Below are 24,796 nucleotides of genomic sequence, written 5' to 3'. Positions count from 1 at the left end.
AAGGAGACAGACTGGACCTGAAAATAGCCTAACAGTGCTCAAAAAGAAACTTCAAGTATAGAAGCTAGCAAAGTTCACTAGGAAGCATCTTCTATTTAACTGAGGAATGTAGACATACAGGATTCTGGCTGCAGTACGACAGGAAAGTATCTACATCAGGTAAAATGAATAATAATAATATATAAAAAACCCACCACCTCGTCTGTGCTTTGCTGTAGGCTTGGTCTGGAAGTAGATGAAGTAAGCTTTATCTTTATTTGTTTCCCTATATTATTACAAGCATTTGTAATGATTGTTTAATTTAGATATTGTAAATAAACACTATAATTTGCACATATAATTTACATTAATCTGATTTATATTGAAGGACTACTCCAAATTAGCTAGTGTCTAGCATTCCTTAGCCAAGTGCATAGTGAATGTAAACCAGACACTGAGACACCTTATAAAGGTGACGAGGTCCCCCAAACATTATTCTATTATCATTTATCTAATTGCATTAATTTGTGACTAACAACCCCACAGGCAGGAGGTGCAGAAGCATCTTCCAGCAATAAATTATACTAAAAAAAACTCTCCAGCACACACTGTAGGAACAGGGAGCACATGGGAACACAGATCCTAGGCAGAAATTGACATTTGTCTTGTCATTTGTACAGTACTTCCTGTAACAACCTCAGTAACTTTCAGAGCACCGTTTTAAAAGAGTAACCTAATAAAAGCAGAAACATTTAAACTATCTCAGTTAAGACTATTTATATTGCTAGAGGCTTAAGCAACACACACTTAGCCAATAAGCATTTACTAATGCTAGCCAAATTTCTAAATCTAATTATCCAACCTAAAAGATTACAGAAGTGCCAATGTATTTAGAGGAAAATGCCCCATACCTACTGCAAGCTGAACTTACCAGTTTGTTTGGATAACGTAAAACCACTGGCTGTACAGGAACTCCAGGAATAAACGCTCCTAGAAGGCACATACAACAAATCATTACTTCATAGTGCATTTTTGTGGAGAATAAATTTATTGCAGTAAAGAAAAAAAATTATACAATTACTGTGCTGATATGCATAAGAATTAAGTGATAGAGGAAAAATAAGACCCAAAAGTAGCCTCAAAAGTAATCTAAAGAGCAAGCACTGAAGAATGACAATGCATAACCATCTTTTCAGAAGATAAATAATTACGAATGCTTGCTTGCATTCTCTAAATTATCCTCTACCACTTACATAAATTGTTATGTACAAAAGTCAAAGCCCAGTACCAAATTCAGCTTGATAAATGATTAAAAAATATATGAGTATGTGCAAGATATTTAAGTCAATATATTCTCTATTGGTCAACAGTATTTTTTGGTGAAGAACCTAAGCTTTCTTATGCAAAAGCAGCTTCCTATTTTTAGCTGAGCAACACCGATTTATAGGAAATTTATCATCTCTGAAGTAACAGAATTAACTTGACTTTTTTCTCCCACCTTAATTCCCCTTAGAAGGGCTTATTTATTTATTCTGTAGCTATGGAAAAATCTAATAGAAACTATTGAACTAAAGCTGTTGCACGGAAGTATCACTTCATTTCATATGAGAATTATCGTTCTGGTAAATAAGTAGCACAAGATCTATAAATGTCATTTGCTAATCATTTTCTTGGTTTCTAGCACAAAGATTGGGTAAGCATGATAACTATCTTGCTCAAGATTTCTCTAAACATCTTTTTCTCATGAAAACAATAAAGACAGTCTTCACTCAAACTATGTTTTTTATAGCAATTTAATACGTTCTGCCTACTATTTCAATTAAAATTAAGAACTGACCAATGGAAGTATACTGTATTCTTAGCATTACATTTGCTTTACAGAATACTTGCATAGCTGTAAAAGAAGTAATAGTTAATGGAGTTTACACATCTTTAAATTAAGGTTGTCTGAATGGGATCCTGCAAAGATTTGGTTCTTGGCCCAGTGGTACTTTCTGTTCAGTCTCCTAAACCAAGACCTTAAGCAACTTTTGAAAGAATCCAAAGATGACAAAAATCTGAGTGGTAGATGACAAGACCACCATTTAAACAAAACTAGACTAGCCCTGTATGAGTAGCTTGCACGAACACAAAGCCAAAAAACTGTGTAGTAAGAACAAGGAGTGTAGACCACTTGAGTAGAATGGGGAAAGGCACCCTGAAAGCACTTACTTGAATAGACACCTAAGTAATTTGATATAAGCAAGGAATTTTGAGGCAAAGGATTTCTGGGAGGCCGGATAGATACAGAAGCAGGTTCCAGTAGGAAAAGTGAGACAGTCAAGAGGCAGACAGCAGCAGGTACTAGACCAGGAGAGGAAGATAGACTGGGGATTTGAGGCAGAAAGTATATGGTGCCTAGAAAGTCTATGGCACAGGGATGCAGGAAATCAGGGGTTTAATGAAGGATTCAGGCTGGTTTTCAAAGCATGGCCAGGATTCAGGTAGAGAGAGGGAAAGGAAGACTAAAGAGCGAAAGAAGTGGATATTCTCCTAACCACCACTCATTCACCTAAAAAGGTAAAGAGCTGAGAGGGGAGGAAGAAAAGCTTTTTGAATGTTTGTTCAGGAGACAATACTGAGATTCCTTCAGCCAAATGAATCAGTGCAAGGAATTACAATGCTGATTCATTGCATGATATTCTAATAGCGATATGCAAGTTGTACGTAATACAAAATGTAAGACACACAGCAACACCAGAACACAATGAGCTAGGCAGAAGCCTAGAAAGAGTCAAAAAACACATTCACAAATGCCTCACTCACTGCAGCTTCCTCATTCACCATCTCCCTACCTACATCATAAAGGCAAGTTTACATTAAACATTGGTGGTTCACTGATATATTGGCATTTCTCCTTGTTGTAACTACAGTTTACAGCTGCAACAATGTCCAGTGTTATACCCTTTAATAATGTGATAAGCTAAAAGACTGATACTAACTGAAAAGAGTTTAGAATGTGGATGTTAAAAAAATATTGTAAAAAATGACAGCCTCTGTAACAGTGCTATACTAGCAAGATTCTCATGCTATCTTCACCAGAATGCAACTCAACAGAAGAGTTGGAGAGGAATCAACCACGTACAACACAGCAACAAAGGCTGCAGCAGCCTGAAATAGATACACACTGATACACTATAAAACTTAAGGTATCTAAATGCTGCATGACAGACCCCAAACAGGAAATGGAGGGGGCAAGGAAAAAATAAAAAAAAGAAAAAGAAAGACAACCACAAACAAAAACCCAGTAAGAAACATTACTCCTCCAGCTCACATGCATCTCACAAGCCAAGAAGAAAAACACATCTGAATTATCTAAACCATTTTGCTCAACAGTGGAACTACAATCCTTTTGTAGCATCAGAAAATTTCTATTCCAATTCCACGCTACTGCAATTTTTAACTCAACTTCTGCAACAGCAAGCAAATTACAATGCAAGTGGTATTTCAGAAAACGAAGATACAAGAACATTCTGTAGAGAACAGAGAAACGAGCATCATACCTACCAGGCTTGAATGTAATTAGACAGGATCTGTTTGTGCAAGTGCCCTCTGGGAATATCATTATCTAGCAATAAAAAAAATATTTTACTATTAAGAACTATTTCAGTGTGGATTTATTTATAAACACATCTTTTCAAAGCTAACATTAACTGATTACAGTAAAAAAGTTTTCAGGGAAAAAACAGTTCAGAGTAATAAAAAAGAGTGCTCAATAAAGAAGTAAAGTTCTGTCTTAATAATAAAAATATTTGTCTTTATCTGTGAATTTGCCTCTTTCTTGGCCTCTGATAATCATTTTATTCGATTTGAACATTGACAGCAATCAGAAACAGTTGTGAGTACAACAGAATTTTCACAAAAGGTGCAAAATAGAATATGATATTTTTACCAGCACCAAAACAAAATTCCTGCTCCCAAGCTACCTGCCTATAGGCTAAGAAAAGGAAGACTGTTATTTTCTTTTTGCATTTATTACTTGGCATGTGCACAGATGTCAGAATGACAGAGGCTGAAAATATCTAAACAGAATTCTAACAAGGCAAAAAATACTCAAGTTGAACCGAATTCAGAGGAAGAGGTTAGATTGTAAAAAAAAAAAAGTTTCAGACAGCAAAAAGCCAAAACCTGCTAGATATTCTCTAAATCACTTCAGCTCTGCAACTCAGTTTCTTAATCTGTAAGTAAGAATATTTACTTTTTAAAGTGCTTTGAAATCTGTTGATGAAAGTCATGATGTGAAAGCTATGTATCACCTTTCTGTCACATTTTTTATAACTGTTTATAATGTTTCTGTAGTCCAGTACCTGGATGTAACCACTGTCGTAGTAACAATGCCGCAAAAGACATACCATATCTTAATCAAAAATATTCACAAGAAGAATGCTTCAAATTCACAAAATAATCACATGCTTTCAAGAAACTGACACCTTTGGTAGTCATCCCTTTCCTCCCACTACTCTCTTCCAAGGCACATTATAAATAGTCACATTTCAGGTGGAGGAAAAAAAACCCTAAGCCACTTTCTAGCAATGTTTTCATCATGTGGTCCAATAGAGGTATACTCCAGTTATGGCCAGTATTGCATCTCCAACAGTGACAGCATGCCAAAATCTTGAGAAAGGCAGGAACACACAATAATTCCCCAGGTATTCTGCTGAGCACCTAACTATTTCCTTCTTAGAGGACTTTCTAAATCTGCTGTGGTCTGTCCATTTGGTATCACTTAATAGAGCTATCTTCCCATGTACTTACCCAGTCTCCCGTTGAAACACATGGCAATGAAAAGCTAGCATTTTGTACAGATAAGATAATCTTACATTCTATCTTCTAGAAAGGCAGGGGGGAATCCCACCCTCCACAAACCATCTAAAGAATTCCACAAGGCAAAAAGTAAACTGCATATCGGAAGCCTGGAAATGCCAAATACCATCTGTCACACAGTAGTAGTATACAGTACCTGTGGCCATTTACCATCAGACTGAGCACGCCTCTTAATCTCTTCAACAGTTTTCCTGCGAGAATCCTGGTCTGACCGAGATACAAATACTGGCCGGATGTATTTGATTAGAGCTGAAGATGAGGGAAAACAAAAAGAAGCAAACCAGCCTTTATTTCCCCTTTGTTTGAAAAAGATTCCCCCCCAGTTCTCTGGACAAAAATTTTGGTACATGTACATGACTACTTTACTATATTACACTGCAAACTTAAATACTCAGCTGAATTATTGCAGTTTCACTGAAATATTTTCATGAATTCCTGTGAGGAAAACCATTTTCATTATTTTAGCACTTGGTACTTGTTCAATTTTTAATAGACCAGTACACATACAGATAATTTAAAACATGATTGTGCGTGTCATGCATAGTTTTTTGCAACCAAGCAGCTGTGGCTGACCATAGGCCCTTTCCTCCCCCCACAAAAATCACAAAATCTATAGCCACCCCCAACCCAGGAAAGTAGCAGGAATCTCCCTGTGCAAGTGCTTCCAAAAGACATCCTGTGGGTCAAACTGCCACTGTCTTTACAGGTTTTGTCTTCTATGACAGCTCAGCTTCACTGAAGGTACACTATCAAAGATATTCCATACATGGATTAAGTTATTTTTTCTGGCGAATCAGCATCACCAAAAGAAAAAGCATGCTTATTTTCTAAGCTGTCACCTGTTTGCCTATTTCTCATACGAGATGAATCAGATCTCAGGTATCTTCTTCCTGGCTCAGTGGAATCCAGGAAGCCTTATACATAGCCAGACACAAAATGAGCATGAGCAAGTATCAGAAATCAATCCACAATATCCCCTCCATGCATGTCTGTCAAAAGAACACCAAGACCCACTTACAAAATAATAAGTAGCATATACAACTCGTTCACAGTGTCAAAAAGCACTACAAAAGAAGCATCTTCAAATATACTACTTCATGTTTTTAAGCAGGTTGTCTTCAAATACCTTTTTATCATTTTTGTACCTTGCAATCTTATTCGAAGGTTCAAGAGTCACTAAATCATTAGCTATTCTATTTGCCTAAAATACAAATATAAATCACAGTTTTCACATTTCTAACCACTGTGAGACGAGTTTGCCAACACTAGTTGTATAATCTTCTTTTGTCAAGGATAGACTTGCTGCATTAATGGATCAGCCAGTGCTTAAAGTGTGAAGAAAAAAAAACCAGTGAAGGAATTACAGTCCTGTACTCAGGAAAAGCTACTGGTTCTGGTGTTACCCCACTGGCAGTTTTGCCAGCAACTCACCAAAATTCTTCTATGGTTCTGTGAAACTAATCTGTCACACCTCACAGCAAGTTCCCAAATATTCAGCCAGCCTCTGAAATACTGCTTTTGTTCCACAAGTTGTGGAAGCTTAGGACACAGTGTATCAGAGAAAAGTTACCATACTCTTGCACTTTTTCCTACATGCCTGCTATTAGATAGTATCCATAGAACACTGCTTGCTAGGGGAGCAAGGATCATAGTGAGCCAGCTGGAGTTACTGCTGTGGGAAGGTTAAAAAAACAACAAAAAAAATGCCCAAACAAACCACGAAACAACGATACATAAAAACAAACAAAAAACAGAACGAGCAATAAAATTTCAAAGGAAACCATACTTGGTTTCATAACTCTTGTTTTGTTTCTCAGTGATGCTAGTCCTGAGTTTCCCCCTACTGCTGCAAATTGCTATTCCATAGCAAAAACATCATTATCAAGTAAAAGAAAGCAAAAAAGACTCAAATATCCTCAGCCTTCACCCCAAAGCTTCTTTTACATTAGGCCCAAATGACGGAATTCAGGTTACTTCAGGCCAATGAATGAACAAGGTAATTCCAGAGCTTGGAGGCTCTTACCTGGGAATATGCTGCAAGCAGGGTCATCTTTGCAACACATGAAATTAAGCAAGCAGATAGATTTTACTTAGGGCAGTCTGATAGAAACATCAGACTATAGACAAGCTACCACTTTTGAATCTCTAACCACCAACGCAATCTCTATCTGAAAACCAGACAGGCAAGCAGTGTTAACCTGGGTTACTGTTACAACCTTCCCAAAAGCAAGCTACTGCAATGTTACCAACCTCCAAAATAACACACTGCAAGTTGTCTCACAAACAGATGACACCACTAACAGCAACACACTCATGTGCAAAGAAAAACAATTATGGTATGCTGAAAAAGAAGAGACAACTGAAAGCTTGCTTTCCTATGGATTTGTCCTGCCTGTTGAATTATATGACACAAAACAGGCTGCAAGATAAGGTTCATTTCTTTTGTCATGGTTCAGACGCTATTCTCATGCAGCTTGCAGAACTTAATTATCTTTTAAACCATCAGCTTGCTTTCAAATATGTGTGAAGCCATCACTATTTCAACCCACCACATCAAGTCTTAATTCCTTAGGGGTCAGACTAAAAAGCTGACAGAATTCTTGTTTTAACATTAAACAGCAATTTAAGATCCTGTAGGACTCCAACTACCAGGCCATTAGTGGCTAATTCCAACAATTTAAGTGAAATTGAAACTCTCCGTCATCAGTAAGAAGCTGAAAGTACATACCAAGGGAAGGCTAGCTCTGTACTTGCCTTTCCTCATATACTCTTTTCATAACCACTTTTAAAAACAGAGCACAAGGCTACACAGACCTTTACTCCCACCACATATTTTCACATTCAGTAAACAGACAGGCATCTGAAAATTCAAAGGCTGTACTAAGTCGATCTGTGCAAAAATCGGGCAGGAGCAGGGCCAAAGGTCTGTAAAGAGAAGCTGAGAAACATACCAAATAGGTGGACAAGGTGAGACTGCGGTCAGAAGTCAAGTCAAAATACAGTGAAGCCTGGAGACGGTACTGTAAGGTAGTATAAGGCAAGGAATAGGCAGGACTAGAGCGAAGTCAGGGCAGGAGCAAAAAGCAGGATGCATGAAAATGCTTCAGACAGCTGGCATACTGAACAACTTAAGGAAACAAGCAGAACTGTGCAATATGCTTAATAAACGCAACATCTTAACCTTCTCTGCTCATCAATTTAACTGTTCAAGACCAATTGTAACCAGGTAGTGAAAACCACAGCTCAAGTATTCAGAGATGCTAAAAGATGTGCTTGTCCATCTTCTCTCACTCCATTAAAACCATCCTTAAATTATAAATCCTAGTGGGTGATGGCAGACAATCCCTCGATTCACAAAATTGACCTGGCCAGTATCATTATTCCAGCTTCTTCTCTAGCAGTGTCAGTCCTACTTGATGTAGTTACTCTTATACCCAAGTTCAGCTCATTACAAGTAGTCCCGAAGACAGGTGACACATACTGTGCTCCACCTTCTTAGGCAGGTGCCTGCAATTTAAACAGTACTGCTAGTAATTCATCAAGACCTCTGTCTTGCAGGGCAGCCAGAATGCCACAGATATGCTAACCAATGGAAAGCTGCTTTAGCACGAAACTGCCTTTTTTTAAGAGAGACTACAAAAATTCAGAATTGCTTTAATTAATTGCAGGGTGGCAGCTCCAGCTGATTTCAGAACCATAACTCCCATGCAATCATTTCAAGCACCAGCTGATGCACAAGCAAAAAAAGTTTCTTTCTGGTAAGCTGAACACATGCAATCAGTGTCAACGAACTTCTCAGGATAACAGGAAAAAAGAAGGTATTTCACCTCTCTATTTCTGGGCAAATGTGGGTGAGGAAACCTTGTTTCAAATCAAGACATGAAGTGCTACTTAACATGGAATAGAAAAAGCTATTGTAACAAACAGTTTAAATTATGCTTGACAGTTACAACCATACAGTAGATAAAGCTACACTGACAGCATCACCATTGGTCTACAAGGTGCCAGAGAACACATGGAATGGCAATGCGGCACTAAATACTGTTCTTCTAACATGTATCCATACACACATTTTTGAGTGGGCAGTTAAATTTTCGCCACTGTAGAAACAGCATCACTGACAGATCTGCTGCTGAAGTAGAGAATGCTGAACCTAGGCCTTCACTTGGTCTCCCCCCTGCAAACACCACAAAATCCCATCACATATGTTCCTCTGATACACTGAGATGACAGCCTATAGAGCCAGTACAACTGGCTCTGTTCGCATTTAACATGGAGGTAGGCTGTGTAATACAGGCAGCCTTGAAGTGGGATATCTATTTACAATATTTACACCTTCATTTTTCCTACTATGGGGAAAAAAACCCCCAGATTATTTTTCTAATAGCAGTTGCCCTCTTGTGCATTCTGTATTTAGGGCTTACAAAACCATGAAGGTTAAAGGTTGAAAAGCACTACCTTGGGCTTAGTTTTTAAGAGTTGCCTTACTGAAATAAACATACTCAAAGTTCTGAACTCACACCTTTTCTAATGAAGTAATAACTAACATGAAAACTGCTCTTTTCTGGAGAAAAAAAAAAACAATCTGCAAGAGGCTCAGAGGTCTTCTTAAGGTTATGGGAAAAAACCTGCTAAGGTTCCAGACTAAAATTGCTTCCTGTGTATATGGACACAGAGACCTTACAAATGGAAAAAACCCTTAACCCCCCGCCCCCCCCCCAAATACACAAAGTTGTATCGATGCACAAAACTGAAGTCAACCAAAATAAGGATCTTTTCCACTTGGAGTTACATTGTTCTTACAGAAATAGTGTTACTGTAGTCACGGTGTTGTATGTGATATTTGTAAAGTTACTGGTAGTATCTTATTAGAACAACAATCATACACAGAAATACATACTTTTAAAACCCAAGACTGAACCAACCACTAAAGCTAAATATGTGTCAAGAACAACTTCTCTGAGTTTGACAATGTTTAGCAGATGGACCACCTGAAAGAAAGATACCAGGTATTCCCAATATAGATGCAGTGTTAATGGGAAAGTTCTCCGTATTTCCAAAGAGAAAGGCAGGAAACATGCGGTCTGTAGGACAAGAAGAAGTCAGTAGTGGGAGGTAAATAATCAGTGTTCTCTTTAGCTTTAACAGAAGTAAATTCTGTGGTATTTAGGTTGGTCTTTAAAAATGTGATCTCTTTCCTTTAAGGACTTCTTGAGGGACAAAGACCCTTTTCATATCACAAAGATTGCTGTTTGCTCTCACACCTGCAATACCTGTACGAGGGCACGGCTCTATGTTTTAGCTTTCTGCTGCCAGTTCAAAAAGTATTTTATGAAGGCTGTTGTGTTGGTTTGCAGGCTTCGTATATACTGTAGTTTGTAACTTTTATAAATGATATTAAATAGGATGCTTAAAAAACAGTGATGGTGGTTTAGGCACTCCAGCAGCAGTTTAAATGACAAGTAATTGTTACTGAACTTATGGTGAAAAAAAATAAAATAATCCAACGAGTCCAGGATTCCAACCCAAACAATAAAGGCATACCTATAATACGCAGATGACAGTGCAATTATTTTAAGTCTCTCCAAGAGAGTTCCTGTAAGGACTGAAATATTGCAGGACCATCTGGATGCCCACAGCCTGAAGGAAACATTGAATTTTGAAACCAAAGTTTTTAAAAGGAAAGGATGAAATGCATAAGCTTGGCAGTAACTCCAAGATGCTCCTCAGAATTAGGGAGCTCATTTGTGTACTCAAGGCAGTCTACAATGCCAACATAGCATAGGATGTTGGCATTCAAGCTGGTGACCTTAACAGTGTTTAAGCTGCTGATTTACAGTGTATAAAGAAATCTGTGACGCCTTCACCTTACAGCAGGTTTTTCCAAAAGGGGTTTAAGGACTGTTTTGATGAATCTCAGAAGTATTTAAATGCAAGATCCTCACTGAAGAGCTATGGGTCTACCACGGTTCTCTTTCTTGTGTGCTCTGGAAGGTATGGGGCGGGGGGGAGCAGGAAGCAATTGGGGTGGAGGACTGGAGAATTAGGTTGCATAACAGAGCTGATGAGTAAGTAATTTGGCATCTTTTAAATTCCAAGAAGAAAACATACCCAGCTACCACAGCATAAATATTTCCCGCTGAATTACTTACTTGTCTTTTAGTTATGATGCTCAAGAAAGGCCTATAAAGCACTGTCAAAAGATGAGCTCGAACCAAAAATCGTAAGTTTACTAGATGTGGAAAAGAAGTCCACAATAGAATTGATACAGTTTTTACAGCACGGTATGATTCTCATTCTATAGCTCTTCTGTATTTTGCCAAGTACAAATGACCTCCTTCCCCTTTATAAACTTAAGCTAACATATCCCCCTCATTTGTATCACAGGGACCAACTTCCTTTCTTTTTTAGAGGATGAGCTTACAGATGTCAAGAAATTGCTTAAAGTGTAAATTAGCTTATCACCTTAAACTTAGTTTTTAAAAGTTCAGACCACAGAAGATGTTCGAATCAGTTGTCCAACAAAATCCTCACCAAATCATACTTACTGACAAATCCCTTTTCCTTTTTATTGAAGTATTTCTGCCATAGCACTGACCTCTTCAGCAATGAAAAATAACTTTTAACCAGGTTGCTTTACCAGCGAAAAATAAGGCAGTGAAGTGTAACTATCCAGAATTTATGCAAAGAGCTTGTCCTGACTTGAAGTAGGGTCCAGTAGACTAAACAGGAAAGTTTAAGGACCTGTGCTGATGAATGAATTTGTCTAAATTGTTCAGCCAATGTAAGGTGCAACAGATTCCTAGATGTCATCTTCCCTGGGCTGCACACTTTAAAGTGGTCCAGCGAACTTCACATCTGCAACCTAACCAAAACTCTGCAAGCTACTGTGCAGAAATATATGTCCTTCCTCAGCATCATGGTGATGTGCTCCGTCTGTTCTAGCATTCTCTACTTACCAGATACTGATATTTATTTTTTTTTTTGTGATCATTGAAGGCTTCTTTATATTGGGCAAGCAGTTCCTCCCCAGAGTTTGTTAACCTAGTATGCGTGCCAAGTGGGTAATTTTTTTCACTACTGACCACTAACTGAAGAGGTCACAAGTCTTCTGTCAGAGCAAAAGAGCATTTATTAATTTGGTTTTTCTTTTCTTTGTTTTCTTAAAAAAAAGGAAGTTGCCTGAAAGAGTCACAAGACTTGAGTCTGCTTCTGAAATTGGACTTTGTCATCCAGGAGAGCTGCCTTCAAGTCAGAAGGCAATGAAACACTCATACACACACACACACGGAATACTTCCAAACCCTTAAAGAACAGGCTTTTAACCATCTGGACTTAGAAGTGGATCAAAACCTTAATATTCCATGACTGGCAAACTAAGGGTACAATAATACAGGCAGCTGCTCCAGAAACCTATTAAATACTTTTGGAACCAATCTTGGTAACCAGTTAGCAGTCAGATCTTTTTGTGCCTGCTAAAGTACCTGATCCCTCTGGTACATAACATCAAAAAGCCAGCTGTTTATAACATATTTGGATACTCTGGATGAAGATCTATTCTTCACCCAAAGTCCTTATATTTGGAAATTATCTTGGAATTTCCTCTGCTGTTTCATTTTTTTACATGCTGAAGTCTGCTCACAGAGTTAAATGAATGTACTTTATTCAAAACTTCCCAGAGATCCTGAATGACTATTAACAAGACTCAGTTAAGAGATAGCAAGGTTAGGATTATCAACAGCTGGCTCCAAAACTTCACTGGAGATTGTACAGGTTTGCAAGATTTACAAAACTGAAGAACATAAAAATTAAATATAAATTCTAGATTAATAAACTGTTTAGAGTGCTGACAATTCAACACGCAATCCAAGAAAAACATGACCACCTTTTCACAGATAGCATAGGAGAAATACCAGTGGTCCAATAACATGAAATACGTTTTTGTGTATGTAAAAGAGTGTAAATAAAATTGGAATTAAAATACTAGATCAAAGGAGGAGAGGATAGTCACTACCTGCTTCACAGGTAGTGTGCTTCACAGCACATCTGCTTCACAGGTAGTGTGCTTCACAGCACATCTGCTTCACAGAAAACCTCTTTCAAGCAGTAAAAGGAAAAAAAAAAACAAAAAACCAACAACTTCACTCCCCTGGAAAGTTTTCACTACATTTTAAGCCCAACTAATCATTACAGTGATTACTTACCTCTCTGTTAAGGTCCATTTACTTTAATAACACAAACTGCTGTAATTAATGTTGCTCATATACAAGTATTCCTCTATAAACAAAAAAGGTTTTTGAACTCTGAATCCCAGTTACAAACTTTGCCATGCCTCGTTTCCATGGCATTTTTCTGAACATTTTACAAGGGACTACGTCATTTTTGTGGCTGTATGACATAAAGCGAATACAGGTATACAGGACAAAATACTCATTTACTTGACTGCACTGTACATTTCAGTAATATTCCATCAAATCACTATATGTAGTTTTCTGGGTTTTCTGTAACTGGTTTTGCTCACACATGAACAAAATCAAGTGAATGATTTTTGAAATTTATCGTACTAAGTCTAGACTTTCATTTGAATCCTTTAAAAGTTACCTTAAAATTAAATTAGGTATATAGGAAATAGTTTGAGCTACTTGATACGCATTATTTGTGGTACATTCAGTGTAACTATAACCTCCATATCCCTACAGATTCTCCTCAGGCTTTCCCACTAGTCCCCACTGAATCTATTATGTGGGATAGTTAAGCAGCTATTAGGGCATTCTGTCAAATGCCATTCTGCTGTTTCATCACATTTCAGTAACACAACATGGCCTGGAGTTACCTCATCTAGTTTGGGTCCTCCAAACAGTCCAGCTGCAAGTAAAGGAATGCTCCATATGGACTACTTTATTTTGCTGAGCTAGTAATTATTAAACAGTCAATTAAGTCAGCTCAGAAAGAAGATAAATCTGCCCCTGCTTCAATGGCTGGCCTGCTCCTAAAGCCCAAGTTGGCCTGGATACACCTATACTATACAGGAGTGTCAACATACTGTCTCACAACAGCATTTTCTTTCAGTACTGGACAAGAGAGTTCAATTTCTTTTGCTTGTTTGTATACATTTGTTTTTAAAAACACATACCTATATCCTTTTGTTCAAAGCATCTATTCATTTTTAAAGAGATTTTTCACTGCCACAAACTTTTATTAGAATCTGTTAGTCAGGTATTCAATGAAACTGAGATACAGCTACAGTTCTGGCCTGAGCTTTACCTGATACAGAGACACCTTTATACCAAGAGATTCCCTACATGACGCTTCCACATATAATCACTCACCATTTGTAGGTGTGTCTCAGCTTCTGGTTTTGAATAGGTTCTACTTAAAACCACATTGTCTAATGAAATTTTAGGAGGATGTCATCACCAACAGCCTGATTCCACTTAGTTGTGAAGGAAGTCAAAGCTTTTGTTTAGACAAAGAGAGAGTCCCTACCCAAGGACAAAGTAAAATCTTTTGTCCTTTTTATACTACCCTTAAAATCTACACAATGAGACACAGGAAGATTCTTTGAACTTCGCTGGTCCCTAGACACAACATGGTGGGTTTCTCCAAAATGCTTCCACACAGACTTTGGTTAGAAGTCTACAAGCCTAAAAGCTTACACATTTTTTTGGCACAACTGCACCAAAAAAACCCACAGGTGTCTCAAGCCTTTGTGAGAATCTACATTGATAATTCTAAAGATAGTATTCAAACACTACTGACTTGCACATCTGCATTTCTTATGACTAAATCTGAATACACAACAATCTGCTCTTGCTTATGTCTCACACCCTGCCTGAAACAAACTTACTGATGCATGAAGGATTAGCAGCACTCCCTCAAGGCAGGGTACCATTCAGAGCAGACAACATTCCTAAAACACATTTCTGGGATGGCACCCCAACTCGCATCAAGAAAGAAGTTTTGGTGGACTTTCTCTATAGCCTCACACATTGCTTCTGTAGCCCTGTCCTAACTTGCTTTTCTATTTGTTGGGTCTTAAAATGTTGCAATTTCACTGCAAATTTAACCATGAGCTCTGTAGGATTGTTTTGACTTTGTACAATGATTCAACTTTGGAGAAAGGGAACAAAAAAACCATCATCCATCCACGCTCCCCCCAAAATTTTTTCTATTGGCATTCAAAGTAGACCATTAAAAAAAAATCCCATCATATATTATAGCAAAATTTTCTTTGCGTTTCAGGCCTTCTCATACACAACCAGTGAACTTCCTAAGTAAACATTGTTAATTGTTCTTGAAAAATTAAGTATCTACCAACTTACTTCCCCAAACAGGAATATCTTTGCTTTCTGCTTTCATCACAATGGAGGCGAAGGTCATAGTTACTGGAATGGCATCAAAGTAGGAAGAATGGGGAGCCACAGTTAATATTGCTGCTTCTGCCGGCAATGCCCGTCTGCCTTTTACATTTATCCAGTGGAATCCACCAGCAAGCCACATCATTCTCATGATTGCTTTCAGCAAAATATCCACTATCCTGCAAAGAGTTGAGAAAACAGTTATGCTGCCACCACATACTTTAATATAGTGCAAAGAAAAACAATACACAAAAACTTTCTAAGCATGACGAAAGTATAGATAGCATATGCTGCTTAAACAGAGCAGGAACATTGCATAGACCCTTTGTTTTCTCTTTCTCAGCAGATTTAAGACCACTTTCAAGGTAAGATGCCATTCAATTTCATTTCATGCCTGAAGATGAATGCTTCTTAATCACAGTAAGATTGGCATTTATTTTAGCACTAAATTAATTTTGATTCAGACTATGACTGTTGAGTTTCTCCTATACAATGTCTAATAATGCTTTCTAGTAACACCAAAAAAGCTCTAAAACTGAGTCCTGAAAAATGCTATTAGGATATTGCTAGAATGCAACAACCCTGATTCTTGGGTTTGAGTTTACCTAAACAAAGCAGTGTAGAAATGCAGGGCAGAGATTCTCAAACACAGGAATGCCTGTACAACACATCTGGGAGCTTCGGAAATATTTTACTTTCATCCCTTTTCCCCATCTCCTCCTGAAGTGTCTTGTGGTTGGTTTTGTTTTTGTTTTTTTTTTTTTTGTAGGGTTTTGTTTGCTTGTTTTTTAAACTGAAAGTCATGAACAGAGAAACTTTTACTTTGAACCAACAGTGTAAAAACCAAACAACACAAATTGTTATACTCACAGGGATTGGAGGCTGGAGAGCAGGCTGACACTGAAAACTGGATGAAATGGGGGAGGGACAATATAAAAAGCTTCAAAATAACTGTATGCAAGATTGAAGGCAATCCATTATTCCTTTAGTTATTATACTGATATCATTCCAAATGAAATGTAAAGTGACACGCTTCTGTGGTTCTCAACCTCCTCCCCTCCTGCGATGCAAAATACAGTCAACTTCCCTCATGCTAGTCCCAGCTCCTAATTTTAAAGTTCTCTACAGAATAGGTGATACACTCCTCATTTCTTGCTCCTCAAATGGCAGTTTTCATGGATGGGCAAACACTGTTTTACATTCTACCTTAATTAGCATTCCAATATCAAAGCAAGCACAGACTTATTAATAAGCACCAAAGCAGGGGGCAAGCCCTCAGAGAATCAAGAGAAGTTTTGTCGATTCATCACAGGCTAGCAAACAATGGGGTGAAGCAGTCTAAAAGAACAATTTAGAATACAAAATCTGGGCACATTCTGTACTGTCAATCTTCATAACAAGAAGTTGACACTATGGGAATAATTGAAATTGACGGATGCCACAGTGAAGCTTCACACTACATCCTTGATAACGATAAGAGGCCAGAAATGATCAGGTTTTCTCCTTGTAATTCTTGGGTCACCTGGTAAATCAAATAGATGAGGTATTTTTAGTTTCCCATCTGAGGAAAGTGTTTAAGTAATAATTTTTATATTTTTCTTTTGAAGAGAAAAGCAGGTCTGTGGGACAGATATCAGTTATTTCCAATCTTCTCTATTTCAAACTGCTGAACTAAATAACGATTCTCTCAGTATTTCACCACAGCAGTGACTCACTTTCGCCACCAGGAGAGGGGCTTTTCAAGCTCTTGCTCATCAGATCCCATTGAAGCAATGAATGCAAAAGGCCAGGCCAACAGCATCATAAAAGCAGCAAAAAAGAGTCGGATAGGAAACAGAGTCAAGGTCATGAAGGCAATCTGCAAAATCCAAAACAAATGCATTATTCTAACACAATCTTGGACTGAAAAAGCCACCGATTCCTAGAAACTGATCTGAAGTCTTAATTTAAAAATATCTAATGTTAAAAATAGCAGAATACACTTCAATTCCAAACAAATAATTGTGGTGTACGCGTAACAATTTTGTACTCACCCACCTTAATTATAGCTGAAACACAGCACACTTTAAAGCTAATGCAGTCTTAGCTTTCCATACTTCTTCAGACCCTGTTTGTCAGTGAATACATCCGCATGCTCTTTTCCCTTTCTGCAGCCTCACATTAAGTAAATATTTAGTATGGGCGGGTTGTAAATCTTACTGCACTACAGAGAAGTCAGTCCATCACAGCAGCTCCCAGTCAGTGATGTGCACTTCTTCAGCAGGGTGCACTCACATGGCAACACAGGACCCAACCTAGAAAGATCCTCCAGGGCTGGGCAGGCACCAGTTCCTCTGCTGTATGTTCTTGGAACCAGAAGCTGTGGGGAACCACAGGTAGAACACTGCAGAGACCTCTGGACAAATAGCCAGACACGCATACGAGTTTAAGTTCCAGGTCTGCACTAACAAGCACAACCCCCTAGAAAGCAGAGGTTTTCAAGAAGTTATCCTCCGCTGGGAAGCCATGGTGAACCTAGCTGCCTCTGCACCTCCTTCCAGCGCTCTAGTTCTTGGAGAGCCCATTCCCAGCCAGTCAGCCCTCTGCCTTCAACTTTGGCAAAAACCACGTCATGTTGGAACTCCTCCCATGGTCTTTTGAAGAATTCTCCCAAAAGTAGGGCCTTTCCTGAGCTGGAGTTGTTCCTAACTGTCCTCCAGAAAACACAACAGCTATGCATGCAATGATCCACTTGCTCCAGGAAACAGTTCCAAGAGCCAAGAGTCCCCATCTTTCTCACTCAAAGGACAGGAAGAAAGAAAAAAAAAAAAGCTCTTAATGTGGAGGAGGATACAGCTTCAGATGACTGGCTAAGGGAGAGAAAGGGAACTGAAAACTGGCTGAAGCTGGCTAGGGTGGCACTAAAGCTCCTCAAGCTGTACAATGGAGGCTAGCAGAAGATGAAGACAACACTACCAAATAGAAGGGCCATGTAAAGAAAGAGAATTCAAAAGGAAATATGCTACATATCAGTGCACCAGGTGAGGTAAAAAAGCACTTTTCAGCATCACAATGGCTGGGCAAGGATGAGTAATGAGGCATAAGATGCTGTCTCATGTTGTGCTTAATCTGACGCATCTCTAGGCTGCTGTGGAAAGCATTATTCGTATTCTTCTTCTCTTCCCTGATGCAGATCTAGTCATCACACAGCTCAGTTTTCCATTGATCGGTTCCTGCTTCCTCTCACTTCCCAAAACAGCTCAATAACCAACCCCTTCTGTAGCCATACAAATCTGTAGGTCTAGGGTAGGGGCAGGGAACACATAGCAGGAGAAAAGCCCAAGTTACCAGTTTCAAGCCCTAAGCTACCAGCCCACTGCAATGTCAAAATTTTATAGTGATGGTTCAGACTGGCACCATCATCTCATAACAACCATGGTCTCACTCCCCAAGACAGGATTCCAGTCCCTGGGTAGACTGCCTCAGTCTGCAGAACCAAAATTTTTCTTTTTTTCTTAGATAGGCTAGTTTCCCAGATGAACCAGTACAACTTCCTAAACTGCAAGTGTCAGATGAGCACTGAAGTCATACTAACTCATGCAACTCTGCATCCATAGACAAGACCACCATGCCTGGCAGCAAATAGGGGAGCATTCATCTGCAAACTGGAAAAGAGAGAGCAGCTGCCTTCTAAGCTCGCAAAATGAGAAGAACCAACTGTCAAGAAAAAAGGGAAACAGAATGCAGGTGAGGACACGGTCCTCTGGGATTCACACTCTCTCCTACTCCTCAAAGTCTCCTCCCTACACCAGCGCAAAGCTGAATGGCAGGTGACTGCTGGTCAGCTATTCAGTACTTTGCATCTCTGTAGCAATCCTTTGTCTCAAGACTGCTTTAGAGCCACATCACAGAACGGAAGCAGTAGTTGCATCCATAAGCTTGTATAAGATGGCATAAATGTGTAGAAAAGGCTTCCTGGTTTTCTGTGTCCAGAGACAGCAGTGGTGGAAATGGCCAGCAAGAAGCAGTTCCAAGTACACAGGTATATGGGGTCTGGCTGTGACACCAGCCTCTTTTTTAGCAGGCGGTAGTGCAGTACCTGTCCACACAAGAAATTTGGTAGGAGAGAGAAATATGTTTGGCCCATGAAGAAGGTTAGGAATCAACAAAGACACTAACATTTGAAAAGTAGTTCAGTCTACATCTACATTCAGACACCTTCCTGGGTAAGAAAGCTTCTATCCTGTAAAACTTAAGTACAGTAACAGTGTCAGACAGAAAAAGGGAGAAGATCCCATCCTCACTGGCCTCCGTCAGAGATCAGAATGCAGGAGACATACACTCCTGGTCTGACCTTGTACAGACATCTAATTTTGGTGATCATATTTCTACATATTTAGGACATTCACGCAGACATGCTTTCTATTAAAATTACAAACTCTATCTGGTAATAAGTCACACATAAACACCTGTGTTTTGAGATACATTTAGAAAACCCTAAAGGCCCATTTGGGGCTGCACCTTGGGAGGTTCAGCTCACAACTGATTTTCTCAAGAGGGGTTTGACTACAGCTCATTTAACTTTTGCTGGTCTACAGGATCCTACTTAGTTTTTCAGAAGTTGCAGTGTATGCTGTGAAAGACCTATGGACAGCAGGAAGGGAGAGAATGGTCTTACAGCTTGTAACAGAAGGCTGCCCTGGGAAAATGTACTCCACTCTTCTGTCAGAAGGGCTTCAAACTGATGTAAGGCAAGTCACTTAAACTAAATAGGTATCATACATTCTCCTTGTTTAGAGACTTTGCATTCAGATTTGAGTATGAACTTACAATGAAGGTATATAATATGAACTTAAGCCCTTTTTAAGTTCTCAAAAGCATCAGGTCCTACATAGTTAAGCACTGAGCAAGAGAATCACAGAGTACTCTTGTTTCTCCTTCTGTATGTCTCCATTTCCTGTCTTCAAAGTCAGTATCATACCTCTCAGGCACACAGAAGCTGAAAAAAATGCATCTCTGATATTAGTAGTACAGTGAGAAACATCATTAAAAACCAGTTCATTCACAACAAAATTTCCATGACTTATTACAAATTGATGGTCACATATTGGACAAAGAAAATACAATAATTAACTGCACATTTAACATGGCAGAGGTTTTGATTTTTCTTTTACACGTATCAGATAGAGACTACATCTTGCCCCACACTTTCACTTCTTCACTATTATCATCCCTATAGCCTCAATTCACCAAAGATGGCACTGAAGGAGCTAGGAATTCATCCCTCATCAATTCTTTTACTACTCACTTTCCCACTCTGCAAGTTCCCGTTCCCTGACTGACACAATCATGGAGATAAATACAGGAGTAGAAATTTTCATGTGCAACTAAAACAATCTAACAGATCATTGCTGCTCAAGAGAGTGGTCTTGTTCACTCTCCCCTCAATCCTCCCCTTGAGTCAGCTCTAGCACTTATCTGAACTTGCAATGAGCCAATACAGCTCATTAGAGTGAAGAAAAGCAATCCCAGCAAAAGAAAACAATCACAATACAGAAAAACACAACACTATGCTGCTTTAATGAGCCAAATCAGCTCACCAAGGCACCAATGGAACATCAGTGTTGGTGCAATAAAAGAGCCAGAAACACTGGAAGCAAGGAAAACGTCATCATTTTGTGTTTTTAAGTGGCAGGGAAACAAAGGTACGAACACTTTGTGACAGCTCCAGTAATGCTTCTGCCTGTTCTGCAGAGGTAACGAGAATCAAGAGCTTTGACTTATGTGATGGGTGCCCAGAAGGTGTTCGAATGAACAAAATTAACGGTTAATGAAATCGTGTCTGTCTGTCTTCTAGAAAGGATCTCTTTATTGTAGTACTGAAATAAAACAGGTGGCTTCAAGAATGACCCACGCTGTCACCCTCAGATCAGAATAAAATAACCATCATTTCTACAGGAAGCATGAGACTTAGTTCTTAAATAGCCTTACTGCTTTTACACTCCCGTTATCTCCCAGTTTTAATAAAGCCAGTAAAAGATGATGTGAACAATTTCTCAGCACTCAAATGGATTATTTTTTTTCGCTGTTGTTCTTCCTCTTTGCGGTTGCTTTGTCCTCTTACTTTCTACCTTTTTTTCACTCCCACAGTCTCGGTCTGAAATGTTCTAAAATGCATTTACTTTGAGTTGTATTAATGAGCAAAAAAACAAATTTAACCTCTTGCAGGGTGCAGGATGAGGTAGCAGTGAAGATAATGGAGCTATCTGGCAGACCACCAGCAACAGAAAACAGACTGTCAGACAAAGCAGTCTTGTCTCCCAGTCCCCTGTGCTCACCAACTTCTTCACATACCTCCAGCCCCCACACGTTCCTAAACTTTCTCGACAGGCTTTGCAATCCCAGAACTCACCTCTGTTAGATTCACAGGGCAGATAGAAAAACCTGTGACACAGTATGCGCCTACAGCTGAACAGGAAGTGAGTTCAGCTGTAATACTTCATACCGAACCCCGAGCAACAGGCCAGGAAAGTATGGAAGAGAACGCAGACTGCTGTAATTCACTGTAAAGCAGCCTCCCCATCGAAGAAGTCTCCCTCTCTGGGAGAGCAGCATTTCTCGTAAGTGGAACAGTTCCACAGCTCTTCTCTAACAGCCTCTAGGAGCATAACTTTTAATCAGTGAGGAGGTTAGGAGAGCGCAATCAAGGCAAAGAAGAAAATCTATCACGGTTCCGTATATCAGCTTGTGTGCTTTTTCCTCCCATAAAACTGCAAAAATAAGACTGCAAGAAAGGCTGGGTTAAAGAAGTCTGTGCCGCTGTACATCAATAAAAAATTGCTCACTTAAAAAGCAAGACCAAGTCACACTCCTTGGCGAGGCTATTCCTTTGGTCTGCACACTGTAAAATCTACGGAGCTTTAAACACATCTTACAGTTTTCATTGAAAATAACAAATCCTTGAAATCCAGTGGCAAAGCTCACATCTCATACAGATGTACAGGACAGCCCACACAGAAGGCAGGTATGTTCTATAACCAGTCACTTTGCTGGTGAAGCAGCTAAAGGTCTGTTAGGACTAACAACAGATCAGCAATGCTAGTGGCTCCGATGAGACTCAATACTGCAAAAAGTGCGGAACTGGTACTCTGCCCTCCCAGCAGTATTTTTTAAATTACTTATAAATAACCAAGTTTAAAGCAACATTAGAGAGATAAATTGACACTGCAAGTTAAAATATTGTTGCTGTTATTATAATTAGATACAATCCTAGTCCATACGAATACATGCTGTCTTTGCTTCCCTCTGCTCCCTGGAAGACTTCTGCCTCATTGATTACTTAGAAAACATGACTTAAGGAACAAAGTAAGGTTACATGGAAAAGAAATCATCGCAACTATGTGATTTATGGAGGAAGCTCTAGGTATAAACTGAATGACACCAACCTCTTCACCCATTCAAACAACAATCTATCAGTAACCAGGGAATACGTAGTGGGAAACTTGATTAAAAAAGTAAAAACCTTTTCCACTGGAGTCTCCTATAAATTCCTTGGCTGCCAGATACTTAACATAAGGCACGTTCTGTTGTTTTGCAAGTCAGGCCATACATGTCGTGTTAAGTATCTGGACAGCAACAGGGCAATGCGACAATGAACTTTGCTCAGAACATAAATCAAAGTTGGATCTAAACCACCTTGATCAGAGAGGTTCAATATTAGCAGATCTTAATTTCCACGTAGATAGGTACTGTAGGCTGTTAGGCCCCCAAAACAACAGTTTTAAGGCACTGAAGTATTACAGTGATGAAAGTAATAGAAATGGCCAGCCCCTTATTAGGTGAGCCTTTGATGGTATTTCTTCATCCAGCACCTGACCCAGATCTTACCGAAAGGCTAAGACGAGGGCCATGCCCTCTGAATATCCAACCACCTACTGCTCACTGTGCAAGATGAGCGAGGCAGTGGCACGGAGGAAAAACAAAACAAAACAAAAAAAACCCAACAAAAACACACAAACCATGAACAAAAAGCCATGCAACTGCAAATTCGCATTTCAATACCGGTTCCTGTCATCTCATGCTACCTGTACAACACGTAAATTACGCCCTAAGAATTATTTATATTTACCCAGGGGCCAAACTTGAGAGGCAGGGGATGCCTCGGCCCTGGCATACCTTAACTCGACGCTGGAAAAGAGTGCCTCCACGGGACTGCTCCCCTATCCCCCCCCAATAAAAAAAACCCAAAACACCAAACCCCACAAAACAGCACAGAACCGTATTTAAAAAACACCCAAACCAGTAGTTTTTGGTGGTTTTGTTTTTTTTTTTTTAAAGAAAGCGGCGGTGAAGAACTTAAGGAACACGCCCAGCGAGCGGCGGGCGCCTCAGCGGCCGTTGGCCCCGCGAGCCCCCGCGCCTCACGGCCGCCCCCCCCCAAACCCCCACCGGTTCTTCCCCGGTCCCGCCGCCACCGGCGGCTCACAAAGCCCGGTCGGCAGGCTACCTCCGCCCGCCGCAGGACGCGGCCCGTCAAGCCGGTACGCCGCGGAAGGAAGCAGCAGCAGCGGCGGCGGCGGCGGCGGGGGTGGGCCGGGCCCCGGTCTCCCCTACCTTGGCTTTCTCCAAGGGGCTGAGGCGCAGCTGGTGCACGAAGGGACTCCGCGGCGGCGGCCCGCGCTCCCGGCTGCCGGCCACGCAGCATCCCCGGCCGCGGCTGCTTAACTTCATGGCGGGGCAAGACTACCGAGCGGCCCAGCAACCAGAGAAAGAGAGGAGAAAGAGAGAGAGGAGGGCGCGGACGCTGCGTTAGCGACCGCTACTGTCGTCGTCCCGTCCCGTCCCTCCCTCCCCCCCCCCGCCCCGGTCCCCGCTCCGAGTAACGGCGGCGGGCGAGAGCACCGGCGGCCAGCTTGCCCTCGCCGCTGAGAGACGCCGGCCCCCGCCCTCCTCAGGGGCCCGCGCATGCGCCCTGCGCGCCGGCTACAGCGGCTCTACGGCTTGGGCGCCGGTTTCCGCGTCGGTTGAGAGGGAGAGAGAAAGAGAGAGAAGGAGGGAAGGGGGGGGGGGGCGCGCGCGCACTGGCGCGCCCACCCACCCTCATCACCGTTCCCCTCAGGGCATGCTGGGAGAGCGGTTCCCGCCTCGCTCCCTCACGGCGGGCTGTGGGGAGGGTGGGGTGTGTGTGAGGGGAGGGTGAAGGGGGTTCTCCGCGGGCGCGCTGAGGCCGTGTTACCCGTAGAGGGAGGGAGGAGGGCGGCTGAAAGGAGCACCGGGGGTCGGGGGTTGAGGGAGGTGAGTGACGGGGACCGGCCGCCGTCCAGCTCAGGTGCGCCCCGGGGTCGGGCCGCGGAGAGGGGGTGCTGCTGGGCGTGGGACAGCTGAGGGGAATTTTTTTCTTTTTTTAAAAATTGAGGAATTAAAAGGGATAAGGGGCATCTCTTTGAGGCGGAGGTGGTTCTTCCCTGCTATTAGCAGTAGCGAGATGGGCGATCGGTAATAACGAACGTGTCGCCGCCGTACCGGGAAGAAGCGAGGTGTTTGCCAGCTCCGTGGGGAATCTTCTCTTCCGAACAACCTAGACGTTCTTTAATGAAGAGTCTAGCTAATTTGCACCC

General features: G+C 40.7%; 1 protein-coding gene across 3 annotated transcripts in view; it reads right to left on the bottom strand.

The window, feature by feature from the left end:
- The window catches only part of LPCAT1 (lysophosphatidylcholine acyltransferase 1), a 63,943-nt gene extending 39,905 nt beyond the window's left edge, over positions 1-24,038 (bottom strand). Inside the window, exons 1-6 of one of the 3 annotated variants that reach the window (XM_049830529.1) lie at positions 23,793-24,038; positions 16,916-17,058; positions 15,165-15,379; positions 4,979-5,091; positions 3,526-3,586; positions 911-969 (exon numbers count right to left, since the gene is read on the bottom strand). In XM_049830529.1, coding sequence (XP_049686486.1) covers positions 911-969; positions 3,526-3,586; positions 4,979-5,091; positions 15,165-15,379; positions 16,916-17,058; positions 23,793-23,909 — 708 coding nt within the window. In that variant the 5' untranslated portion in view covers positions 23,910-24,038. Of the gene's footprint in view, positions 1-910; positions 970-3,525; positions 3,587-4,978; positions 5,092-15,164; positions 15,380-15,805; positions 16,723-16,915; positions 17,059-23,792 lie in introns of those variants that run through there. The other 2 variants (XM_049830530.1, XM_049830531.1) reach the window with 2 other exon arrangements.
- Positions 24,039-24,796: the final 758 nt, after the last annotated feature.

The sequence above is a fragment of the Accipiter gentilis genome, chromosome 27 (genome assembly GCF_929443795.1).
Source record: "Accipiter gentilis chromosome 27, bAccGen1.1, whole genome shotgun sequence".
NCBI lineage: Eukaryota > Metazoa > Chordata > Aves > Accipitriformes > Accipitridae > Astur > Astur gentilis.
The sequence above is the reverse complement of the archived record's forward strand: the minus strand, read 5'-3'. Positions and strand labels throughout refer to the sequence as shown.